The 16027-nt window shown below is 47.1% G+C and overlaps 1 protein-coding gene across 1 annotated transcript in view; it reads right to left on the reverse strand.

Annotated features, from left to right (window-relative positions):
- Positions 1 to 16027, reverse strand: part of LOC102991696 (disintegrin and metalloproteinase domain-containing protein 12) — a 698539-nt gene that overhangs the window by 72033 nt on the left and 610479 nt on the right. Inside the window, exon 14 of the mRNA XM_055081255.1 lies at positions 12987 to 13135. Coding sequence (XP_054937230.1) covers positions 12987 to 13135 — 149 coding nt within the window. The remainder of the gene's footprint in view (positions 1 to 12986; positions 13136 to 16027) is intronic.

Consider the following 16027-nt stretch of genomic DNA (forward strand, 5'->3'; position numbering starts at 1 on the left):
CAACTCCAAAGTAAGATAGCTCTGCCTTCCTTTGGCTCATTTTGTTCCTTTCTTATTTCATACCTTTATTCCCTGGACTGTTAATGAAAAGAACATTGAATTGGGCCATACAGTTGCTCATGACATTGAAGATCCTGTGTAGCCCGCGGTCGGTAGTTTAAAAAGACAAGCCTCAGTTTCTTCTACAGCTTTCGGCAAACTCATCGCAACAGTGCTTTTTAATACTTTTCATAAATTATCCCAAATATGCCAGGACAGCAGCTAATTGAATTGACATATAGCAGTGACAGGCTGGTGCAAAGCGATAAAATTCGAGAATTATTCAGAAAAGAACCCCCTTTGCATGATACTTTCCCTTGGCAACAAGAATGCTTTAAAATGATTATACCTAGGACCCAGAAAAAAGTGCTGCTTTCAGCTCACGGGCAGAGAATTTCTTGCAGACACCTCGCCAGGGTGCCTGGCTCCTGTTCAGATGTGACCTCGCTAGTTAGACACATCTGCCTTTTTTCCTAATATTCACCAACCAAGGACACTTGGGGGCAAGTTTACCATGCTGAATGCAAGGTTAGAAATAAAAAGCCGATGAAATAGACAACCAGGTGATTTTGGAAAACACACACACACACACACACACACACACACACACACACACACCCCACTTTTCAAAAGAGGAATGCCACTTACGGCTTCCCACCGTCAATGCAGTCACAGCTTAATATTTCAGCCCGTCACCAAGTTGCCAAGTAAAACATTACTAGGGGTTACTTTTACTTTGACGAATCTGCAGTCAGAAAATTCTTTTCTTGTTGGAGCCTACTGTGCATCTCACGGCTGTATTCTTGGGGGTGAATCATACTAAGCCCATTTATCAATCTGGACAGTGGAAGTCGGGAGTTATCTGCCTTGCAAAAGCTCTCTGGGAATTATCTTTTCTTGTTGGCAATTAGGCAGCTAGGGAAAGCAGCTGCGAGCAGGCTGGATGCACCGGGGCTGCAGGTCACTGTTCTCGATGTTTCCTTTGACTGCCCTGCCTCATTAATAAATGTGTGCTGGGTCCCAAAGAATCCAGGTTCCTCAGCTCCAAGCTCTGGTGGGCGGGGGGAGGGGGACAACGGTCCGCACGCAGATTGCAGCTGCTGAGAACAGCTTGGAGCTGACATAACCGTGTGACAGGAAAAGCCAACGTTGCAGGAAACCAGGGATGGGAAGCCATCCAGATTTCTCTGTTGAAATCGATTGAAAAAAAACAAAAACACCACCTCACATCTTCTACAGCTGGTCAATGATTAGATGGTAAAGGGATAACCGGTTTGGGGAAATACGTTGCTGACATTCTGCCTCCCACCGATTTCTTCTTGCAGACCGAGATGGCGTTTTATTTTCTCCTGACAGTGCAAGTGACGGAGGCAGCAGGCCTGGAGGCTACTGTCGATCTGGGCACATGGCACAGAGCAGCTGGAGAAGAATCGAAATTGGAAGACTAAGTCTGAGCACCCCATCTATTAAAACTAAAGCTCAGTTTTAAAACCAAGCCTCAGTTTTCACACCTGCAGACCGGGAATAATAACTACCTTGCACGCTGAGGGAGAGAACAAATGAGCTTCAAACACAAATGGGAAAGTCTTTGGTTAACTTCAGAGATGCTAGCTGCCAATATTTGCCTGAAAAAGATGTGTTTCTCTTCCTTATTTAGAGGTGCTGTTTTGGCTATTTCAAATTACGGTTTGCCAGTGCCTTGTGCGTTGTAGGGCTTAGAAACATTTTCCAATACGGTGCAGAATTTATTACAATTGTAGCCAAAATGTAGCAGTCTTTAAACTGTAAAACCACAAGTACAACTTGAGAGAAGGGTGATTCAGGAGGCAAAGGAATGATCAAGCAGTTAAGTAGGATCCCTCCAATTAATACATATGTGGTGTTAAAGACTCTGCTCATTCTGGAGGGGCCGAGCCATCTCTAGCTCAACCAGAACATGGGCTTAGGAAGCATAAACAACCAACCGAACCACCAACCAACATAAACAAACAAAAACGCTGTTTACATGACTGTTACCCGCCATGCCGCCGGCTGCGGCGGTTCTGAGTTGTTGGAACTTTTTCCAAAGGACTTTCCCAAAGCTCTAGTGACATGGGCACCCTCCACGTATTCTTCTGACCTCTTCCTCCACAGCCAAGCTGCTAGGCGGGAGCTCGGAGGGAAACGTGGCCACAGACAGACCAGACCTGCCCTCCGTTCTCTGACAGCACGACCTACTGACTCTTCATCACTAAATCTGCAACCAGCTTGAAGAGCTTTTCCAAAAACAATAACACACAGTTCAGGGCCAAGTTCTATGCATTCCTAGATCCTCCAGGAGCACAAGACTCACACTGTCACCATCTTCTCTTCCTAGGGGAACGCAGGGCCCACGGACACCAGTGGGTGCAAGAAGTCTTGGTTGGGATGCATTTGCTCAGCCAAGTGTCAACCCCAAAGCTCTCGGGCCATCTTGAGAAAAACCGTTAGGTTTTTCACAATTACACCCTGGAATACAAGCTTGCAATCACCATGCACAGAATTTAGGAGTGACCCAGAGGCACGTCCTGTTGGGGCAGGCGGTGGTGTCTGCACCCGTGGCAACTGGCCTGGTCGTCAGCCCGGCAGGACTGAGGTGCAGCCCAAGGTCACCCCGTTTCAGGGGATTCTGACCTCATCTCGTCCTGCACGTCCAGGAAAATGAGTAAAAATATCAACAGCACTTACCATTCTTGAGCAAGGGCCTGCCGTGGACCAGAAGCCTGCTGGGCAACCTCGCTCACCGACTGCCCGGTGAGTCGGATTCTATCATTCCTATTTTACAGATGAGGAAACTGAGGCACAGAGCGGCTAGACACCTTGCCACCGTCCTCTGGTTTCAGCGTCAGGACTGAAAACCCAGCTTCCTGACCCGAAGGCCTGTGTTTTCCCTCTGCAGCCACGCCGCCTCAAGGGCAGTCAGGAGGCCTCCGGCAGCCTCAGGTGTGACGGGGCGCAAATGGCCCGGAGCCAGCGTCAGCGTTCAGGAAGAAGAGGGCAGCGGTCCAGGAATCTCTGGCTCCCCGGCGTCGGGTGCAGGTAGCAGTGGAGCCCACGGTCCCGCCGGCTTCTCGGAGGGCACCGTCGAGCACCTCCCTGAACGGCTTTGAGGCCGAGAGAAATGGTGGCCGGAGACTGGGATTTATGGAGCACACCTGCGGCCACGCACGCACACCTGAGGGAGGTTGTGGGCCCACGCGGGTCTCGACAAGCAGCGTGCAGAGGAACCGCTGCCCAGCGGGAAGGCACGGGACGCTGCCGGAGGGCTTTCCCGGGCATGCTGGGAGGTGGGTGTGGACCCGAGTCCCACTCCGCCCGGCCAGGGGTGCCCGGCGTGACCCCGAACACGCGCGCTCACTCGGCAGAACGGAGCCCCGGCGGAGCCCACGGGACTGGAAAGTGACTGCGTTAGGCCCAAACGCTTGACCCCGTGGGCTGCCAGATGGGCCGCAGACGGTGAGGCAAACCACCGGGCCAGGAGCGAACGATCAAAAACGTCCTTAGAGGCCATGTCCATTGTTAACAGCAAACACCTGGGGCCCAGAATGGAGCCATCTGTGGCACGTTATAATTCATGTCTTTAACACGTGAACTTTGACCTCTGCTCCTCCTCCCCGGAAACCAATTAAAGTGTAAATGTAATTTCTCAGAATTTTTAATAAAGAAGGAGAGCAACGAGGCCCTGGTCGGTTTTTGAGAGGTGCGCGGGCGGCCTCTAGGCGTTATCAGAAAGTAGACCTTCCGCTTCTGGGCTCTGACGGCTGCTTCCTCCGGAGCCCAGTCCCTAAAGGCAGGGGACGCAGGGCAGGGCGCCAGCACCCCACTAAAGGAGCCCAGCCTATCAGAGGCAGTGTCTCAGCCTGGCTTCTCAGCTTCATCACAGGAAGAGGCCGCTGCCTCTGCGTGGGGCTCCCGGGGGATGAGGTTCTGGCAGACATAAACAGATTCAGGGGTTGACAGAGGGCAGTTTACACATCGAGATAACTCCACCCTCTCCTCCTGCCCCAGGAGACAGGCCTGTATAGATCATGCCCGTTGCATCTGCTGACTCTGCAAGTCTGTAACAATTTTAATCAAACAGGGTAGGAAAAGGGGTCATGGTAGATGCTTCCAAGCCACCCAACGAGGGCTGAAGTCTCTTTGGCCCTGTTCTTACCTCGCTGAGCTCCTGATGCTGGGCTGGCCATCAGGGCAGCCTGAAACTCAAGAGCCGTGAAGACTGGCACCCATGTTCCCCTCCCCCTCCCGCTGCCCGGGGGGATTGGGAATGGTTCCTTTGCTCGCAGGGGCCAGGGAACAGGCCAGAGGCAGGAGCCAGAGGCTGGGGGCTGATCATCTTGCGTCTGGCCCTGACCAACCGCGGGGCCTCTGGCCTTTCTGAACCTCAGTTTTCTCATCTGTATGATGGAGGTGATTGTATCTGCCCTTTCCTCTTAGAACTGTGACAATGAAATGAGAAAGGAGATGTGAAAGTTCTTTGTAAACTGGAGAGTAATCTGTGAGGTCTACAGGGTCTTATTCTTACAACTACTTTTAGTTTTTATATTTTTAACTTCCCACCTCCTACTTTAGCTAAATTAAGCACAGGCTTGCGGGAGAAGCCTCTTCTGGAAGAAGTCCACCTTTTAAAAGTAAATTGCTCCTTGGTCTCCACGGAGTTAAAAAAAAAACAAAAAACAATGGACTCAGCCTCCTGTTTACCTGGGGTTTCTCAGTCCTTATTCTTTTTTATTTTGCTTTCGTTTTTCTCTTTATTGTATTGTTTCTGTTCTTGTGAGTTATCATAACTCCATTGTAGATGATGTGGAATATACAATAAATGAAAGTGGCAATGGTGCAGCAAATGCTATAGTATAAAAGACAATGGGGCTTCCCTGGTGGCGCAGTGGTTGGGAGTCCGCCTGCCGATGCAGGGGACGCGGGTTCGTGCCCCGGTCCGGGAGGATCCCGTGTGCCGCGGAGCAGCTGGGCCCGGTGTCACGGCTGCTGAGCCTGCGCTCTAGAGCCCACAAGCCGCAACTGCTGAGGCCCGCGTGCCTGGAGCCCGTGCTCTGCAACGGGAGAGGCCGCCACAGTGAGGGGTCCGTGCACCGCCGCGAGGAGCGGCCCCCGCTCGTGGCAACTTGGGGGGGGGGGCCGCGCGCAGCAGCGAAGACCCAATGCAGCCAAAAATAAATAAATAAATAAAATAAATTTATTTAAAAAAAAAAAAAAAGACAGTGGTCTCAGAATCTTCTCCTTAGAAGTTTAGCCATTACCTGAAAGGTGAAATGTGGCTTCCCTCTGCACACATCTGACTGTGCTGGAATCACATCCATCTGTCCATCCACCCAGCCGCCCACTACCATTTATCCACCTGCTATCAGCTCACTCAATCGTCCACCCATCCACTCATCCACCATCCATCCTTCCACCCACTCACCCTCCCATCCATCCATCCATCACTCCATCCATCCATCCACCCATCCATCCATCCCTCCATCCATCCATCCACCCATCCCTCCCTCCAAGAAGAATTTATTGAAATCTACTATATGTTCCAGGTGCTGGGGCTTCAGCAATGAACAAAACAGACAAAATTCCTGACCTAGTAGAGCTTAAAGTGGGTCCTTCTGAATACTGTTGGTTACAGACAGGCCCAGAATTTACCCTTGACCTCACTCTGCGGCCTCTGTGCCAAAAGTCCTGGGGAAAGGAGGAAGCCGTGTGTGTGTGTGTGTGTGTGTAAGTGGGGAGGGATTGGCAGAATTTCAGCGGCGATGTTTTCACACATGTTCTACCACAAATAAAATGCTGGATTAACGAGCAATGACAGGAAATAATTCTCTGCTGTTGTAACCTAAGTTGAAGGAGATTTGCAGAACTAAATGGCTTAAAAATGGGCCAGCCTTCCTGCTTCCCAGAAGTCACACGGGGACAAAGCTCTGTACTGAGAAGGCGTCACTTCCCGCCTGGAGCCCGAACACGGCAAATACAGCCGAGGTGACCTCCACATGGTAAGGACCCCCCGGGAGGCAGGATGGCACGGCCGCCCCAGTCTCAGCCTCAGTCTGGACCACGGAGCTCCCTCGAAGCCTGCGGTGGGAAGCCAGCACATCTTTCTCTGACTAATACCCCAGGAGAGATGCCCTTCTCCTCTTCCTGAGGTTTACAGCTGCTGCACCTTTTTATTTGAGATGAGTAATAGGAGGTGGAAAGTCAGAGGCTTGGCTCCTGGTGACTCAGCCTAACGTCTTGGGGCTTCCACTTGGGTAGTTTTGAAAACGTAAGCAATTCATTTAACTTTCTGAGCTCCAGCTCCTCGTCCTTAAAATGGGTGTAACCGTACCCACCTCACACCGCTGCCTGATGAAAGATACATCCCCTAGTAACCTCTAAGTCAAGTCTGCCTCCATTCACTTCCCCCGAACTGGATATTCAGGGAGCAGTGCTATGCGGACCAGTCTCCCTAGCTTGACCTCTGTTTTGCATCCAGCTTAAGAGGAGAGGACATTCCACCATGCCCTTGGGCAGTGACTTTTACCATCCCAACTCTGCATTCTTTGCAGACAAACTCCTTCATTTTCCAGTGAGCAATATCTAATCCTACAGAGAGGAAATAAGAACATGGTCTGTATCGAGGGGTCCTCTTGAACTGCCGTCACGAATATCTCCTGACAGTTCATTTCCCCCTTATCGTCATGTCGGTAAGTAGTTAACTCAGTTACTCTAGCTGGATATAGTCAAATTGATTCTGCCCTGTAGCGTTTTAATGTTATTAGGGTGCCTCATTTTGTTGTTGTTTATTTATTTATTTTTTACTCCTTGGATAAAGATTTCCATTGTTTTCCCTACTGCACCTTGAAGAAGGAAGTGAAGACTTTCTTAAACTTTTCATTGAGAAAAAAAAATAATCACCTTCAAATGAAGAACTGATATGGGGAAACAATTTTCTCCGATCCCATGCTCGTAAAATCCCTTTATAATAAGTGTATTTCATGACCTCAGATAGATCCTCAAACTTCAAATGGGGGTGAGTTTTAATTATGTATATTCCGCACTGATTTTCAAGAAAGCAAGTGCTTCTTGAAAGGGGATAGACTTTCCAGATACATCGAATTTCTATCAATCCCTACCACATCTGAAACTTGGGAACTTTTCACCGAAAAGTGCAGTTGATTTTAGTTTCCCGAATCACATTTTCAGATAGAGGCCTCCTCAAAAATAAATCCAAATTTCCTGTAACATGAGCTAGGAATTCTCGAGGAGGGTCTGCCTAACCCTGTGCAATTCTTCCGGGATGGGTTCAGACTGGACTTTACTCCAGAATGTTCCCTGCCCACCACCCCTTCCAACCTTTGCTCCTTGTTCACAATGAATTATTGGTCATTTTTAAAAAGATGTGAGATGCTATTATGGTGATGTTTAAAATTTTCTCCTTATCTTTTAGAGGCACAACTGAAGCACTTATAGATGATGTTATGATACCCAGGATTGTGTAAATAGAGGAGATTAGGTGCCTCTGTGGTGAGCCCCATGGCACCCCAAAATGTCCCCTATCAGCCCTGAGCTTCCAGTCTGTAATCACCAGTTTACTTGCCTGGGATCCCTACCACAATATAAGGGCCTAGAAATCAAGGTTCCTGCCTTTTGTGTCTGTGGCCCTGCTCTGCTCCTTGGAATCTGGCACACAGGTACCCAGTAAATACGAGCTGAGTAAATGAGTGGTTTTGCTATAATTGGTCACCCAGCCCTGTTTCCTGAGTTGGAGGCAGGGCCTGCGTCCTCTCAGCTTTCCTGAGAGAAGGTTGAACTTGGGTGGAGGCCATCCAGCTGTGATCCACATCCAGACAGCTGTGCAGCAGGGAGGTATGCAATGAATGTTTCCTGAATTGAATTATACGGAATCGAATGAGCCAATTATCCACACTTCTGAGGAAGTGGAATGGCAGTGCTTTCACCTTGAACGTGGTTATTTGATCCAGTTGTAGATGTTTTTCCTGAATTCCCAACCTCAGCTGAATGTCAATTATCTACACCCCTGGTGAGCAAAGCAAGCGGTAACCCTCATTCGCTTATTTTCTCGGCCCACATTCTCCAGGGCGCTCAACGCACTGCCCTCCACTGTCCCTTGGCAGCCAGGCAGCACATTCTTTGCTTGAGAGCCGTTTGCCAGTCTGGATTAAACAAAACCCAAACAGCCCAAAACTCGGAATCTTAGTATCAGCATGAAAACTATGGCACCAACTCCCTTCAGATATACCAGATATATAGATCTGTATATATCTCTTCAGGTATATAGAGTGTGGAAGTGCTCTCTTGTGGCTGTTGAAGTAGAGCCCTTAAAGAATCTTACTAGAGGAAAAGCAAAGTGAAATCCTAAACAGAAGAGAATCTTTGACATCAAGTCTACGAGACTGCTGAGGTGAGCGGGTGAAGCTGTGGTGTGATCCGCCCCCCGGTGTGCTAGCGCAGGCGCCTTCTTAACGATTCCAAGTGCCTAGTAATTACACTAAAATAAAATGAGACTTTATATACCATTTCTTTTTTAACAAGAAGCTCCCCCCTATTTTTTACAGACAGTAAACCCCTTAATTTGGCAAACTACAATAGCTCAGATGCTGTGCCATCTTCTTAAAAGTGAAGAATTCTTAAAAGAAAACTCAGATCATGTTACTGTCCCGCCTAAAACCCTCCAGTGATGGTTCCCTACCCTGGAGACGAAGCCATGTTCCTACTGCGGCGTGGGCTTTGCATGCTCTGGCCCCTCCTTTCTCTCCAGTGGCATCAGCCCACTTCCCTCCAGCCCCACCCCGTTCCGATCCAGCCCCACCAGCCACTGGCTTCCCGTCAGCGATGCTTTCCCTCCTCATGGTGTCCCCCCTGCCCAAGCCCATGTCCTTCCATCTCTGCAGGCTCTCCATCCCTCTCTTCCTGTTGGTCTTGGCTTAAACGTCACGTCCACAGAGAGGTCTCCCCCAAACCACTAATTAAGGTCGGGTCCCCCAGCTCACGTGTCTCCTTTCTATCCTCTTCCTTTTCTTCCTTCATAGCACTTCTTCCAACCTGCAGTTTTTGATTTACTGTTTTTCCAGACTGTCTTCCCCACAAGAACGCAAGTTCCATGAGGGCAAGAAAGGGGTCTGTCCTGTTCGTGGCTGAAATAACCCCAACATATGTCAAAGGAGGTGGCACGTTGCAGGAGCTGAGTTACCATGGGTTTCCGATCCAGCTGCATCCCCTCAAGAGATGGCTCTTTGACTCCAACTCTCACAGTAACAGAAAAATTTCCGCAAAAAGATAAAAGGGAGCTCTGAGAGTAGTTTTTGAATGTTAATACTGCCTTTTTCTTCTACTCTAGGAAGTGACATTTACTATTATAGTAAATATTCTTTTCCCAAAGTGCTCAAATTATTCACGTTTTTCTTACTCCCAGAAATGTGGCAACTTAGTCCTCAACCGCTTGAAGACCAAATGCTCCAAGAAGCTCATCAATGGATGGACTCAACTGAGTTCAAACTCCCACACGAATCCCCAGATAGTGCTTTTGCCAAGGAGTAATTTCCAAGACAGGCCTTAACGTTAACTATCCAAAGACATAAAGCACTCTCACACACACTCAAAGACTTGCAGTAATTAATGATACAACCTGTAAGGACACCCCCCCCAGCTATTCCTGTAACACGCAACTGAAGTCATAACACCCACGTTTAAAAGAATTCTCCTCCATCCTTGTATTTTTAGGCCTTTGGGTCCAATTTGTCAACGATGGCAGTTGGTGAAATGTCAGGGTTAGGATTCTGGAACGTTTTGATAAAGAATAAACAAGGGGTATTAAGGGATGCATTTCTTTCCTTTAAACCATCTGCAATACGTGGTTCTTTTCGATTCTGGGAGACTTTCGTATCATGAAAGCAGTCCCTGATTCACCTCTTTGCAAGTCACCTTTGGGGCTGAGGCTTAAATCACATTTTTAACATTTGCCACTCATGTCTGAATCAGCAGTGGGGAGGAAGTGGGGAGGAAGGTTCGGGCGTGGGCCGGTTGAAAATGAGCCATTCACACGGAAACCACGGGCACTTACATGGCACTAGAAGTGCTTTCCAGCAACTGTGAGCAGGAATTCTGGAAAAACAAAAGCCTTGAACTCTTCAGTGGTTCCAAGGTCCCTGTGAGCTAAATAATAATAATAATACCTCCATATATTTGTGGAGTGATTTACAATTTACAAAGACATATGATCTCACTTAATCCACTCTCCCACTCTCGTGCGGACTCTATGAGGTAAGAGAATGACCATGTCGAGATAATACTGGAGATTCAAAGCAGCCTGGAAATTCTAAAATGGGTGATGGATGACTGAGATGGCCAGAACAGCTTGACCTCCTCCTTACTGTGGGCTTTTGTGATTAATTCACCCACTTGCTTAGGAAGTTTCTTTCCATCTGAGAAAATTAAAAACACCACTCTCTGGACAGGAATGTGGGATCATAAATGAGAACCAAATAGAAAAGATTTACGCGAAAGCACTAGCTCAGCAAAAGAGGAAACTCAGAAATCGCTAATAAGGTATAAATCAAGGAAAGGCTATTAGCAAACCCCTGGCACGAAAAAAAACGCTTTTTAAATGATTTGCTGAGCTCTTAACAATACCATTTCTACCTATGATTTTCAAATATCTCCAGGGTAATCTGGCTTGCAATCCTTAAACGCTGCCATGAAGACTTTCCAATCTGAAGGGATTTACACAAAATTACAGAGAGGACCAGAAAGCAATGCCTTGCTATTGTGCCTCCAGAATTGTAGGACTCTTAGGGCTGTAGGGTCTTCCTCATCTGTGCATTCTCCACAACAACAAACACAGGGGTCAAAGTATTTGTTTAATGTGTGAACAAACAAGTGAAAGAATAGGTGGATGAATGAATGGATGGAATGATGAAAAGATGGATAGATGGATGGATGGGTGGAAGGGCAGATGAAATGAATAATGAATAGACGGATGGATGGATGGATGGAAGGAAGGAAGGACAGAAGAAAGGAAGGAAGGAAAAATAAAGACTGATCACTCATTTTACTGATAAAAACATAAGAGCCAGAGGGGTTAGTAATGTGCTTGTTTTAACCAAAAACAACTAGTGTCAGAATTGAGGCTACCAGGTCTCTTCAATCTCAGTGTAGTATCCCCAATCTAGATTTTCCTCTCTTCCATTCGTCTCTTTTATCAAGAGTTCTGAAACATTAACAATATTAACAATCCAATCTTCTTAGTCTTTGAGAACCACTTTTGGAGGCATATAGGCTGGTGTGTTTGTGCCTACTTAATAATCAGGGAGATTAAGCACAGAGTGAATTTTCCGTGGCCACTTGGAGCTCATCAAGAACGAGAAAGCACGAAGACCACTCAGTTTCACGTCACCTTCCTGCCAATCTCCTCCCCAGAGATTCTGGACCCTGTCTGGGCTGGTGGAATATTGGAAACTGAAGACACCCACAGGCCCTGGCCCAACCTCACCCCCTAAGAAGGGATTCTTTGCCCCAAATACCCAACAAGCAGCTATTCTGCCCCTGCCCGGGGAGTTCAAATGACAAGGAGCACACTAGTTCTGGGAGCAACCTGCCTCCCTTTGGGGAAGCTCCCCTCATTGAGTTTCGCAACATTTCACTTCCTGTTGGTGTTGGGCCTAAGATACTTTCACTTCCTGCTCAGGTTCTCGGCTTCTGTCATCACAGACTCAGAGAGCAAGTTCCTCTACTAGGTCTTGGTGAGTCCCTGGAATTGTGCTTAAGATAGAACCTCAAGCAAAAACAACGCACTCCTGAAGGCTTTGTGCTAATGGTGGTGATGGACCGGAGAAGCAGTGCCTTGCTGGGAAAAGACGCCTTATCGACCAGCTCACGTGAAATGACATGATGTGAGCCATGAAGTTCTGCCCTACGGGCCATTCAGAAGGAGGCCCACGAGGCTATTGGTTGTGAAAGCATAACCACGTTCCGTAACAATCCATCCCTTCTTCCGGCACTTTTCATCCTCTTTAAGCAGGTGCCCCGCCCCACCGCGTACACCGCGACTTCGCAGAGGCCAGCCTTCGGGCTGCCCGTCCGCACTTGCTTCTTGCTCTCAGTGCTTCCATCCAGCAAACCCAGAGAGAAGACCTGGCCTAGGAAGTGCCCTAAAGATAAGCACTGGGAAGGTCTCAAGGTAGAAAAAAGAAGCCGGCATCGTAACAAGTGCGTGTTTTCCTTCACTAGTGAAAATCTTCCTACGTTAGCACACCATTCTAGTTTGGGAGGGGCCCGTAGAGGTGTAGGGACACATCATAATCTGTAATCACTCCAAGTTGCATCTATTTCTACTTCCTCTGAATGCTGCAGTAATGAAACTGTCTTCCTTTTTTTCTGGGTGAATCAAGTCTAGCGTTTCAGAAAGGCATGAAATGAGGAAGAATGACATAATTTACTGAAAAGGAAAAGTCCCATCTTTTAAACCTTTAAGATCTGAGAAGGGGATGTGGTATTAGAGGCGGGGACCCTACAAATCTCCAAGCTACTGACACATTTCAGCTCCGCCCCAGGGCCAACCCAGAGGGAAGACGCACGTCCCCACACGGGACCCATCTAACCGCGCCCGCTTTGCCCCGTGGCTTTACCACGCCTAGACGGAGCTGTAGGTGCGAATCAAAACCACGTGCTAGGATTGTACGGTAATTCGCGATCTCTGAACAAAGGCAGGATCCGTGCCCACCACTTCTCAGGGAGGCGCTCAGGCCTCACGCCCCGTGCTCTGCAATCCGGGGGCTTCTCTCAGGGAAGCACGTCCACGGAATTTCTTTCGGGAAGCTTCCATGGGTGCTCTGGCCAGAAAACCAGGGAGCTCTTTGCCCAGCTGTTTCCCAATACATATTTCAAGCTGCTTCCCGACTCTCAGAGCAGCTGGAAGCATCAGTACTTGCCCGGTTGAGGGGTTCATGATGCAGCCTCCTTTGTCGGCAGCCATTCTGCAGCTACAGCCCCTCTCCAGGGTGTCATGGTTCATCCCGAAATTGTGTCCCAGCTCATGGGCCAGGGTCACAGCCGCGCCAAGGGGACTGTCTGAATGGTCCTCAAAGAAAATACAAGAGCACAATGTATAGTTCACATCTTTCTGGCCTCTTTCCCAGCCACCCCCTTCCCCTCAGCCCTGCCCCCCAGATATTTATCTTTTATAAACATTCAATGGAGTCCAATCTCCTACAAGGAACCAAGATAGAGCCCCATTATATAGTTCAAACTTAAAAAAAGATTTGATCTATTTTATTCAACCAGTTTGGGGCCCCCTCTGCTGAGGAATGCATTCCTCATGAATACACATAGGATTCCTTGCGTCTTTACATGAAATAATCAAGGCAGTCATTTCCCTCTCCCTTCCTACAGGACAACAAAAGTTGTCCTGTATCACAGGAAGAAGCAGCTCGTTCCTTCATGGGTAATGAAAGTACCGTTTTATCCTTGATAGAGACAATGCTGGTATAAAGTCGTTAGGGGAAGCATACTTTGAACAGTCTAAATAAGAGCTGAGCACTTGTTACTGAGTATATGCCTCTTGCTGTCTACTTGGTAGAGAAGGATACTTGGAAAATTCATAAGAATTCCCCATAAAAGCTAACGACATTGCGTAATCTGTTGGAAGACTCATTGGATTAAGATTGTAATCCAGTTATGCCTTACTCTTGCTGGCCCTTTGGATTAAGATTGTAATCCAGTTATGCCTTACTCTTGCTGGTCCTTTGTTTTGTCAGGTAGACTTTGGAAATGGATGGAGGCATCCTGACTCTCTGACTTTTGCTCTTGGGAGTTCACTCAACCTTTTGCTTGGTTTTGCAAGGCGGGTTCTCCACCCAGCAAGCACTGCTCGGCCACCCCTAACTTAGTGGAGTGCATGCGTGGCTTGGCTAAAGAGATATTAGAAATTAATTAAAAAAATATCATTACTCAACTTGAACAAACTAAAATTAGTTGATTTGCAGAAACGGTGCCCATGATTGGTGTTTCTGCAAGGGCCTGCACACCACAGAGTGATGGAGGCAACACTGAATCCTGCTTTGTGCTACCCAGGAAGGAGATAAGAGGCTACCCAAGAGGTTTCCAGGAAACAGTGACACTGTGCTTTAGAGAACGCATTATTCCTGATACAGACAATCTTTGTGGGGCCTCTTGATATAGGTGTGTTCATATAAGATTTTATAGGCTTGCTGGCAGTTACAGCTGTAGCTGCCTTTCTCACTGGCCCTCAGTCTAAGAAAAGAGTGGCATGTCAAGGAACCAAGTTATTCTTAGAATAGATGAAATTCCTAATAAATTACTTTGTTTAGATTTTAGTTTCCTGTTGTAGGAAGCTTCACAAACATATTTCAGGAAATCGCTTTTCTTCAATCTAAGAATGCTGAGGGCTGAATTTAGCATGCTTTGGCACAAAAATTCAAGGAATTCATCCTTAAAAAATGACTCATCATCAGATTCTTTTGTATCGCTGAATATCTTGGTTTTGTCTTGAATTGCCTAATTGTTTCACATTCTTTCACGCATAGGTGATTATACACAGTATGTCTCTTAAGAGACCCCGATATACAGTTCATATTTCTAGTAAGACAAAAACCTATTTCTTTATTTCTGGCATTATCTCCAAACCAAGACTCTTTTAGTCCAGTTAGATACAAAGACACGGCTTGAAGTGACTAAAATTAATGATCCTGTTCTATCTTGGAAAAATAGAGAAACACAGTACAGAACTCAAATTTTCAGTGTGATTAGGATTCCTGCTTCCTTGCGACATGATCTCCTTCCTCTTAGATTTGTGAGTCCTTGAAAGAGGCACGGTCGGATGTAACACCCATGAATTCAACTTTAGAGACACAATAGGAGAAAGTCTAGACGTTTTAGATCTGGTCAAGATATTGATTTTGTTGATCTCATGCATTTTATAGAAACGAAACGAGCTGTGGACTTTCAGCCTACGTGATGCTCCTCTTCTTTGTTTGTGGAGTAAACAGAGAGTGAGCCTAAGGACGGTCTTTACTGCTGGCCGGCCCATCAAACATATTTCTTATTGATTAACTTTGGTCTTGACTTGATTCCTACTGCAGTACATACATCTGCTTCTATTTCCCCACATTCATTTTTATCTTTTTTTTTTCTTTTCTTTAAATAGGCTTCCCTGTCTCCTTTTAAAGAAGGAAATTTGACCAAATGCTTGCATGGAAACGGAATAAAGGACGTGAACTTAAAAAAGTTGCCTAATACCATCAGATCGGTTATAAGAACCTCTGAACACTCCACAGCTGCAGAACCTGCCATACTTATAAGGAGTTCAGTTTCAGCTCTAAAAAATATTTACGCCAATTTTAAGTGGCAAAGTCAGTAGCGATGGACCATGGAACCATGAAACAGAAAATGATTCCCTCTTAAAACTTTACAGGCTGCTCTGTAAAAAGACCGTTGGGATCTGACTTGAAATGAACCTGGCACCAACAAAACCCACACTTCCCAGTGACTTCCATGGTGGAGATCACTGGAAGGCTTCCAGGTTCAAAGGAAACCAGAGGGCGGCCCGGTGAAGCCAGATGTCCACTGGGCGGGTGCCATCCTTCCAAACAGCCTCCTCAGCCTACACGTTTAGTGAATGTTTATGTTAATTACCAGCGCCACCCAGAGAAGAGGAAAATATTCCTTGCGGATATTCACTAAGAAGATTAGGTTGGGCAGTATGTGGAGAGCAAATAAAAGTCAGCAGAACATGACTCCTTCAGCCCTTTAATACAATGGAATATTCACAAATGTTCTGTTTGAAAAATGTGGAGGAATTCATGGTTTCTTGGAAGGGCAAAAGCTTCTGTGTGTTTAACAGAGATGGTGGAATGGTCTCCGAGGACACTCCCTATCTGAGGGCTGGTGCAAAGGGGACGCTATGTTTTCCCATCAGGGACAGTGACGGCATGGGGTGAAAACCTTTCCTTTA

The sequence above is a fragment of the Physeter macrocephalus genome, chromosome 20 (assembly GCF_002837175.3).
Source record: "Physeter macrocephalus isolate SW-GA chromosome 20, ASM283717v5, whole genome shotgun sequence".
NCBI lineage: Eukaryota > Metazoa > Chordata > Mammalia > Artiodactyla > Physeteridae > Physeter > Physeter macrocephalus.